This window comes from Heptranchias perlo, chromosome 17 (genome assembly GCF_035084215.1).
Source record: "Heptranchias perlo isolate sHepPer1 chromosome 17, sHepPer1.hap1, whole genome shotgun sequence".
Taxonomy (NCBI): Eukaryota; Metazoa; Chordata; class Chondrichthyes; order Hexanchiformes; family Hexanchidae; genus Heptranchias; species Heptranchias perlo.
The window spans coordinates 55,786,427-55,797,215 of record NC_090341.1 but is presented as its reverse complement, the minus strand read 5'-3'; the positions used below and the strand labels follow the sequence as shown (position 1 = coordinate 55,797,215).

The 10,789-nt window shown below is 47.4% G+C and overlaps 1 protein-coding gene across 1 annotated transcript; it reads right to left on the bottom strand.

The window, feature by feature from the left end:
• Positions 1-811: 811 nt before the first annotated feature.
• Positions 812-10,068, bottom strand: terf2ip (telomeric repeat binding factor 2, interacting protein). The gene is made up of 3 exons (XM_067999010.1): positions 9,365-10,068; positions 4,205-4,344; positions 812-1,702 (listed from the first exon to the last, which is right to left on the bottom strand). Exons 1-3 carry the CDS (start codon positions 10,023-10,025, stop codon positions 1,196-1,198), a joined length of 1,308 nt encoding a protein of 435 aa, XP_067855111.1. The 5' UTR covers positions 10,026-10,068; the 3' UTR covers positions 812-1,195.
• Between the last annotated feature and the right edge of the window lie 721 nt (positions 10,069-10,789).

Sequence of the window (10,789 nt, the reverse complement as noted above, 5' to 3'; positions counted from 1 at the left end):
GCAAAATTTTGTATCCCAACAGAGCAGCCTTCTTAAAGCAGCCTGGGACCTTCAGGTCTGTATGGATTAATATCAAACCGTACAGTGCCCATAAGCACTACCACCACTGAATTAAGTTATAGTCCAGCAATTTTATTTTAAATTCACAAGCTTTCGGAGATTTCCTCCTTCCTCAGGCAAAACATTTGCCTGAGGAAGGAGGAAATCTCCGAAAGCTTGTGAATTTAAAATAAAATTGCTGGACTATAACTTGGTGTTGTAAAATTGTTTACAATAGTCAACCCCAGTCCATCACCGGCATCTCCACATCATGACCACTGAATTAGCCCTTAAAGTCTACTGCATCAGATATTGCAGAACAGCAGTAGGGGTGGATAGTATGTAGGGGGCTAGTCAGAATTCAGTGGACAGTTTTCTGCAAGAAAGCAGATTTTAATACCTCACTCCTAATCTTCAAATTAACATTAGGATAGTGCTATACAGATCACCAGTGTTTCTTAAATTGTTAGTGAACGGTTTACTTGTGGGCACATTGCAAATTCTATAAAAGATGGCTACTTTCTGTCCAAAGCCACATCTCACCATTCACACTCTAGTTAATGTTCAAAACCCTTACACTTGTTCCTTTGGGGCATTCCTTTCCTGATACCGGCACCATTTGCTCTTTTCCCTCTCCTCTCCTCTCCCACAGGCCAAATGCAAGTTTTATTTTTAAGAAAAAATAAATGCTTAAGTTCATCAGGAAAGCTACAAGTCCTGACAAATGGAATTATTTTCCCCACTCATATCTCCCAGTAGAAGGACTCCTCAGTTAGACATAGCACAGATTTAATGTCCAGTAAAGTTTTGTCTACTAAAATCAACAAAACATATCTTAACCCCAACTTCAGAAGACCACCACCCCTTATGGACCATCTCATGTTTCCATTTCCCACATCAGCTACTGACTCCCAGTACAGGTCTGTGCCAAATTTGGGGCAGTTTTGTACTCTGGGTTGAGACTCTTCAAAACACCTCATTTTTGACCGTTACAACTGGCAGAGACTTTCATCCCATCCAGTCAAAGTTGGTTGTGAACCTAGGTCCTGGAGATAAGAGGACAGTGTTCAAACTACACCATTCAAACAGAAACTCCTGCCTCCTTTTAGTTACAGATCAAAAGAGAGTTAAGAATAGTGAAAATCTCCTTTCACTACTAACTTTTTTGAAAGGCAATGCGTTTGGCCAAATTCTCTGAGCCAAACTTCTGGATTAGTCTGTCCTGCTCTTTTCCATCAACATTCTCCAAGTCAAGGTCATCTTGGTGTGTCCAGATGGGATAACCATCTGGCCGGTGTCCAGTCTCCATGAAATGCAACGCTGCGGTCAGTTCTCCATTGTTCTTCAGTAACAACTGTGTGGCAGTACAGAGATCCAAGTCATGAGCTTGCATCAATGTATTGATGGCTCTAATTGCACATTCCACCTCATCCTGGGAGGCTGTGGGTAAGGAGGATAACTCATCCACTGGTGTTTGAGAGTCCAATTCTGATTGCTTATTGTCCATGATGAATTCTGCCAAAGTTCTTTTCCGTTTTGGATGTTGCTCACCAGGACTCACTTGAGGGAGTTGGTCAGTCTCCATCTGTTGCTCTTGTGGGTCCTCCTTTGTCTCCATCTCATCACTGCTTTCCATCAGCAGTTCAGGAGTCTCTGCTTCAACCTAAGAAGGGGAACAAAACAGTTTCAGAAGTCAGCCTTCGGAGTAAACAAATAATTACAAACCAACTGGATAGATCATTCAAGCAGTTCATTTATAGAAGGTACTTTAACCATCATCTCTGCTCTATTTCAAGATGTTCTTGCACTGACAAACCAGATGATCACAAAATACCACTATTGTGGTCATTTCCCCCCCACCCAATTTTTCAAGTGATTTTTTCCCCTTCCTTTATCATCTGGCCACACTGAGTATAATACTGAGTAAACTGCCAATCCTGTTCTTAGCAGCTTAGGAGCACACCCCTCTGCTTGGCACCTCCCCATCATGTCATGGCAGGACACAGTAGTATGCTTGAACCCATCAGTTATTCCAAATTCTTTGGCCCAAAAATCACCCCATCTAACAAGTAATAATGGGCACTGAAAGTTCTGCTGCTGACAGTGGACTCCACATGTCCTTTGTCAACTATCTTTGCTGGCTCCCAACAATGTATTAGCACAGAGCTCTACCACCAACAAACTGGATCAAATTCAAGTTTTTAATAAAACATGGTGCGTTCCTTTTAAAAAAGGAGCTCCTCTCCCCCCACAGCATTTATCTGACAGGATAAAACAGGCATGCTGCTTTAACCTCAGTTATCAGGTCAAGAAGTGGGGCTGTTAACGGACAATTCTACAGTATTTATCTCCACTCTTCTGATAATGAAGCAACTTATGCTGGCTAACAGCAAGATAAACATCCTTGAGTGGAGAAGTGCCAATGACCATTTCCAACAAGACCTTCAACAGTCCCCACCCAACTCCTTGGGATCATCACTGACCAGACAATTCATTGAAGCAGTCACATCAACATCATGGCTACAAGATCAGCTCAAAGAAGTTGAGTACTCTGCAATGAATAGCCCACCCCCAGCTCCTAAAAGCCTCTCCATCTACAAGGCCCAAGTTAGGAGTGTAGATAAAATACTCACTACTCACCTGGATGGGTGCAGCTGCAACACTTGAAGCTTCACACCATTTGGGAGGAAGCAGTCCATTGATACTCAAGTCAATAATCACTCCATCCACCATCACTGCATTGTGGCTGCAGTATTTACTATCCACAGGATACACTACAGCAAGTCGTCAAGCTTACTTCAGCATCTCCCAATCCCTCAAGCTCTACCAAGAGGAATATCATCATGGAAAGACTATCACCTCCTAGTGCCCCTCTAAGACACACAGCATCTTTATTTGAACATATATTGCCATTCCTTCACAGTTCCCCACCCAATACTACTGTGGGAGCACCATCAACAGACTCTGCAATGATTCAAGGTGGCCCACCATCACCTTCTCAGGGCAACTAGAATGGGCAATACAGGCTTGCCAGCATCGCCCACATCTCAACAAAAAGAGTGTCTCCAGTTGAGTCAAGTGTAAATACCAAGCCAACACAGGTGATTAATGTCATTTAGTAACTTAATTTGACATGCAGTTTCTTCACAATATCCTTTGCTAACGATAACAGTCATAATAACAACCACTTGGTAACAATCAGCTTGGCTCAGTTGGTAGCACTCTAGAGTCCGAAGATTGTTGGTTCAAGTCCCAATCCAGATTTGAGCAGAATCTAAGATGACTATTCAGTGCTGTGTAGTACTTAGTGAGTGTTGCAGGTTTAGGAGTTGGTTTGGGGGGGGGGGGGGTGGAAAAACATCTTCAAACGTCATTAAACCAAGGCCTCGGCCATCTGCTGCACTGGATTCCCCCATAGTATATTCAAAGAGCATGACATGGTCAACATTCTTCCCTCAACTGACACCATCAAAAATAGATTAGCTGGAGCTGGTTATTCATCTCTGTTGTTTGTGGGATCTTGCTATGCACAAAATGGATGCCAGTTACCTACTAACACCAACTGCATATACAGTTAAATGCTTTAAGATATGAGAGATATGATAAGGAAGTATAAATACAAGTGCTTTCTCCTTCTATTCATTAACTCCACTCCTGAACCTAGAGGCAAGATTCTAACATTTGAGGGGTGCTCTGGGCACTTTTCCACATTATGTTTCCACATTCCTCTGCCTCAATTAATATTGCCACTTACATTTCATTCAGGAGGCAGGTTCTGCCAAGTCATCAATGTAGCCTCCCTCACCCTCAAAGGAGGAGATGGGATGCCCCTTCTAATCTCTACAAGTATTGGGTGCTGGGTCTGTTGAGGTGAAGCACCAACATAAGGCGATTGCCAGATGTTGCCACCCCCCCACCCCATAGGATAATGTTGCCTTGGGAAGACAGAGGAAATATGGTAACAGCATTTCATTGTCAGGAAACTCAAGCAGATTAAAAAACTAGACATATGGTCCCCTTGAGCTCACAGCTCATCCAAACACCTTGCAAACAGGAAACTGCCTTACCTTGAACACAGAAGAAAATGGACAAAGACTCACATTCATAAATTACTCCAACAAAAAAAAACATTCATTTAGGAAACCAGAATTACCACACAGCCTACCTCAAATTCACGGATAGCAATCGGAAATATGTTGAAGCATTCCTCCTCTGAATTTACATCAGGTACTTGCACAACTGGGGCAGGTGCGTCCTCACGAGACTCCAGGTCTGCATGCCGGGAACTGCCAGGATTCCTTTTACCTATCAGGCATATTCAACGATGTGAGTAACAACTCTTACTCCAGTAACACTTTTGGTAATCTTAAAAGATAGCAAAGAGATGAAGCAGTTCAGATGATCCTAGAAAAATCATCTATATTCTATAGAATTATTTCTGTTTTCTACAAGAAGAGTAAAACTGTTTTGAGACCATTGCAATTTTATAAGAACTTATGATGCTGGTCTCAAAGCACTTCATACACAATGAAGTACTTTGAAACAATGACTACTACGCAGGCTAGTACAGCAACCATTCTGCATACACGATCGCACAAACAACAAGGATGACCTTTAAGAGATCTCCATGCTCTTCTCTGAAGAGTGCCTTACGACTATCCACTGGAACAGGGAGACATGGGCTCAGTTTAACATCTCATCTGAAGGATGACACCACTGACAATGCAGCACTCCCTGCACAGGGCTATGTCTAGTGTGTGCTCAAGCCTGAAGTGGGATTTGAACTCAAGCTGCTGACTTAGAGCGAACAGATCTAACTGGGTAGGAAGGACAGGAAGAGCATGACTTGTTCAAAGTACTCCATCCTTATCCAGGTCAAGGGGCGGGGGGGTAGAAATCAAGTCTTCCCTCCAATTAGGTCACAAAGGGAGCCAGTGTCCCAAATAGCTTATTAATTCAACAGGGGCTGGCTGCAACTTTATACATAAAAGACTGAAGAGCAATCTGTACCCAACTGACCTGGGAAAACATGTTAAAGAAATATATTAATTTACTGTAACAGACTTGGAGTGGGGGAAAGAAGGTAGTATTTTGAATAACATTTTCCTTCCAAAACCTTCCTAGGGGCATACCAAGCTCAGGATCACAGAGAGCACCACCTGCCTGCTGATTTGGTCAAGGGTGATGTGGGAACATTAAACAAAAACACATCTTGGCTGACAGTTCTTAGGGTTAGGGTTTTGGCTGTTTAGTAACCCACATTTTGGAAAGTAACCTAGTGACCCATGGAGAGGGTGTGTCTCTGCTAGGATGGAAAGCTTTTCTTTCCCCATCTCTGTCGCCTCCTCCAGTCCTACAACCTCAGAGATCTCTGCATTCCTCTGACTCTGGCCTCTTGTGCACCCCCGCACCCCCTTCGCCCCACCACTGGTGGCTGTGCCTTCATACCATGGAACACAAGATTGAAACGACGAGAAAAATATGGTAGGCTGATCAACTTTTGCAAGTGAGATAGGTTTAGTTTAAAGTGCGATAAAAGAACAGTAAGAAATGGGAAAGAGAAAAGAAAAAAAAACAAATGAAGGGAAGGAGTGATGGAGGTGGAAATGTCATGTTCCAACAACTGTAAAAAGACAAAAGATGAGTTGGATATGGCATTTATTGAGGATAGTGGTTTGAATTGGATGCATCAGGGCCAAATTGTACAAGAAAAGTTGTTGACAGCATCACACATGTGTAACGCAGCAATGTGTCATTGTCAATAAATACTCCCGTTTGAATTACAGAGGAAGCCATACAACAACTTGCATTTAAACAATGCCTTTAACATAGTAAGACATCCCAAGGCACTTCACAGGAGTGTTATCAAACAAAATGTGACACCGAACCAGAGATATTAGGACAGGTGACCAAAAGCTTGGTCAAAGAGGCAGGTTTCAAGGAGGAGGTAGAGGGCTTTGGAGGGATTCCAGAGCTTAGGGCCTAGGCAGCTGAAGGCACGGCCGCCAATGGTGGAGCGAAGAAAATAGAGTTTGCGCAAGAGGCCAGAATTGGAGCAGCACAAAGATCTGAGGGTTATAGGGCTGGAAGAGGTTACAGAGATAGGGAAGGCGAGGCCAGAGAGGGATTTGAAAACAAGGATGATAATTTTAAAAATCAAGGTGTTGCCAGACAGAGTCAGTGTAGGTCAGCGAGCACAGGGGTGATGGGTGAATGGAACCTCTGGACGGCTACAACTGGATTGACAGGAACGGAACCAGGTGAGGGCAGCCCCACCCAGCTGGAAAAGAGAGGCGTGGTCAACTGTGTCAAAGGCTGCAGACAGGTTGAGAAGGATGAGGAGGGCTAGTTTACCACGGTCACAGTCACATAGGATGCCATTTGTGACTGATATGGGTCATTTCAGTGCTGTGGCAGAAACCTGATTGGAGGGCTTCAAACATGGAGTTGCAGGATTCGGGCGATGACAACACATTCAATGACTTTGGAAAGGGAGGTTGGAGATGGGGCAGGAGTTTTCAAGATGGTTTTTTGTGAGGAGGGAGGTGATAACTTCAGATTTGATGGGGAGGGAGGCAGTACCTGAGTAAAGGGAACTGTTAATAATATCAGCTAACATGGGGGCCAGGAAGGAAAGTTGGGTGGTCAGTAGTTTGGTGGGAATGGGGTCGAGGAAGCAGGAGTTGGGTATCATGGACAAGATGAGCTTGGAAAGGGCATGAGGGAAGATAGGAGAGAAACTAGAGAAAGATGTGCGTTCAGGGCTAGAGCAGGGGGGAACCTTAGGGGAGGTTTAGCTTGCTGGGTTGGGGGAGGGAAGCGGCAGAGGCAGCTGAACGGATAGTCTCAATCTAAGTGATAAACAAGTCAATGAGCTACTCGCACTTGTTGGAAGCGAGGGTGGAGGGGGCAGGAGAGAGGGGTTTAAGAAGACGGTTTGTAGTGGAGAAGAAAAACCGGGAGTTATCTTTGCATTCCAGGATGATCCTGGAATAGTGAGCAGTTTTGGCACAGGACAGCAGGACCCAGTAGTGCTGTGTGTGGTTCAGTGGCGATGAACGTCTAAACCAATCGCCCTTCATAAACGGTCAAGTCTGCATCCCTTGGACTTAATGAAGCAGAGGTGGGGGCCATATCAGGAGGAATGACCAGGGTGAGAAAGAGTAATGGTTTTTCGGGTTGGCAGGTTGTAACTAGTGGGGTGCCGCGAGGATCAGTGCTTGGGCCTCAGCTGAGGAGGACAGAAAGAGGCTGCAAAGGGAAATAGACAGGTTAAGTGAGTGGCCAAGGTGGCAGATGGAGTATAATGTGGGGAAATGTGAAATTATCCACTTTGGTAGGAAGAATAGAAAAGCAGAATATTTTTTAAAAAGAGAGACTAAGAAATGTTGGTAGTCAGAATCACAGTTAACATGCAGGTACAGCAAGCAATTAGGAAGGCAAATAGTAGGTTAACCTTTATTGCAAGGGGGTTGGAGTAAGGAGGCCTTGCAGCAATTATATAGGGCTGTGAGACTACATCTGGTGTACAGCATACAGTTTTGGTCTCCTTACCTAAGGAAGGATATACTTGCCTTAGAGGGGGTGCAACGAAGGTTCACTAGATTGATTCCTAAGACGAGAGATTGTGTAGAAGGGCCTATAATCTCTGGAGTTTAGAAGAATAAAATGTGATCTCATTGAAACGTATTTCTTTGAGATGCTGTTTCCCTTGGCGGGAGAGTCTAGAACCAGTGGTCATAGTCTCACAATAAGGGGACAGCCATTTAGGATCAAGAGGAAAAATGTCTTCACTCAGAGGGCTGTGAATCTTTAGAATTCTGTACCCCAGAGGGCTGTAGATGCTGAGTCATTGAGTATATTCAAGACTGAGATTGATAGATTTCTGGACACAACAGGAATCAAGGGATATGGGGATAGGGCGGGAAAGTGGAGTTGAGGTAGAAGATCAGCCATGATCTTACTGAATGGCGGTGGAGGCTCAAGGGGCCGTATGGCCTACTCCTGTTCCTATTTCATATGTTCTTAATGGGGACAAGAGCATTAGTGGTGTGCGAGAGAGCGAGAGGATCAGTAGTTACAGGAATATCGTGGTGAATGGAGGGCCAAAGGCTAGACAGTTGAGAACTTGAAAGTGGTGTTGTAAGTGACTTGTGGGAAAGTTTTTTTTCCCCCCCAAGGGCAGACAAAGAAAGTGGGGTTGGGAGGGGAAAGGTGGATGTAGGTGGAGAGGGATACAGTGAAGTGATCAGAGATAGCCTAATCTGAGACTGCACGATGGGAGTAGGGAGGCCACGTGAGATGGCAAGGTCGAGGGGGTGGCCGTGAATATGGGTTGGGGGGTTTATATGGAGGGAGGGATTAAGGAAGGATAGGAGGGCAGTGAACAGAGGAGAGAGGGCATGATGAGTGGAGATGGAGGTTGAAATCACCAAGGATGAGAAGTCATTCGGTGCAGAGGTTGAGGGAGGAAAACAGTGAAGAGATCTCAGTGACTAACTTGGCATAGTACTTGGATGGGCAGTAGAGAACGAGGATTTTAAAGGAGCAACAGAAGGGGTGAAACAAAGCTTGATGCTCAAAGGAGAAGGTGGTGCCAGAGGAGTAGGGGGACAGATCAAGGTGTGATTTGGTGATAAGGGCCACACCGCCAACGCGGCGGTCTGAGTGGAGCAAGTGGTGGAAGATATAGCCAGGCGGGGAGGCTTCATTAAGGGGGAAGGTGTCATCACCTGTCAACCATGTTATCCTGAATGCCATGATGTCGATGCAATCATCCACAAATAGCTCATGGATAGCAAGGGCCTTGTTCACAAGTGAACGTGCATTCTGGAAGGAGAAGCGGAGAGGGGCGTTGATAGCTGATCTGCTGGCAGAGTTCACAGGGTCAGCGCTGGGCGGGAGGACGGGATGGAGATTGGCAAGATTAGTCCCCCAGCAGGCATGCTGGGCAGGAAGGTCAGGGAGCGAGTACGATGGGGTAGCTGCCCGTAAGGGGGCAGTGATAAATGCCTTGATGGGGCCTTTGGAGGATGCCAAGAGGGGCACAGAGGGAAGATATAGGGTTATCCAAGAGGGAGTCATGCCTGGGACCACGACAGGAGTGTAGGACGGGCGTGGAGTGAGGTTGGGCAGAGTACCCAAGAGCGGAGAAATGAAAGGAGGCATGAGGCTTAAGAGGGGTGAAGAGGAAAGACTTAAAAAGGGGGGAAAACAGAAATGATGGGCTCGGGTCCACAACGGCAGCCAAAACACGGACGCGAACGAACACAAGGGAGTCTCAAGTTACCCTTGAATCCCAAAAGCCTCCCCTTCCCCTCCTTACCCGCCTCTGGCTTGGACGCTTGCTGACAGGCCGCCTCTTGTGCCCGGGCGACCCTGGCGCTGCTGGGGAAGATGGCGGTGGGGATGATGGAGCGGCTGTCGATCTGGTAGAGGTGGTCGCGGCCGCGGAGGTGCCGCAGGTAGCGGTCCTTCATGGACTGCCAGCTGTGGGCGGTCAGCTGTACGCGCTCCATCTCCCGCCACAGCGCGTTCCCGCGCACCGAGCCCTCGCTGCCGTCCGCGACGCTGTACCTGCGCACGTACATCAAGATGGCGACGTCCTCCAGCTTGGTGTACGGCAGCTTGCCACAAGGGTAGGCCGGGCCCTGTCGCGGCTGCTGCGAGCCGGCCGCGGCCGGTCGGGAGACCCGCTCCGCCGCGTAACCCTCCAGCGCCAGCTGCCGGTTCTGCTTCACGCTGTCCAGCACGTACTGCGCCGTGACGTAGCCCCTGGGCAACGACTGCTGGTCCCCCGCCTCGGTCAAGAGGATGGCGCCCGGCTCCTGGATCCGACACATCACTCCACCCCCGTGTATAATCAGGGGCAACAGCGAGGCCTTGGTGGGGCCCGGCCGGATGTAGAAACGCAGCGGGTCGCCATCATCCCCCAGGAAGAGAGTCCGGGAGTGAGAGGGGGAGGGGGTCGGGCCAGCAGCGTCCATTCCCGCTTCCACCCAGCTCGAGCGCGACAACAGGTAACGGCAATCCCGCGCGCTCACACACTGACGTCATACACTACTCGCATTGGTCTGCTCGGAGTTCGTTCCAGCTCCTATTGGACAATCTCAGAACTGGAAGATGGTAAAGGGTTAAAGTTTTTGGGGGAGGGGGAGGGGAGAAAGAACAAGAGGGGGGGGGGGGGGGGGGAGGGAGGGGGAGGGAGGGGGAGGGAGAACAAAAGGAAAGGTCTCTGATAGGGTGGAGGACAGTGCAAGGCAGGGAGGGTGGTAAAGGGACAGGTTAAGAAACAAAAGATGGATTAGGAGTAGCTGTGAATGGCAACAGCAGAACCATTACCAGCACTTGCTGTCCGAAAAAAATGGGAGCAGTGGTTATGGTCTGAAGTTATTGAAATCAGTGTTGAGTCCGGAAGGTTGTGAAGTGCCTAAAAGAAAGATGAGGTGCTGTTCTGAGCTTCACTGGAACAGTGTAAGAGGCCGAAAACAGAGAGGTCAGAGTGTGAGTGGGACAGAGAATTAAAATGGCAAGCAACCGGCAGGTCAGGGTCACACTTGCGGACAGAGCGGAGGTGTATACTAAATTGAAAGAAGTACAAGTAAACTGCAGTTTCACCTGGAGTGCTTGGGGCTCTGGACGGTGGGAAGGGAGGAGGTGAAGGGACAGGTGTTGCATCTCCCCATGGCACCTTCCCGTGAGAGTGCAGGAGGAGAGCGGGTGTTGGAAGAGTGGACCAGGGTGTCGTGGA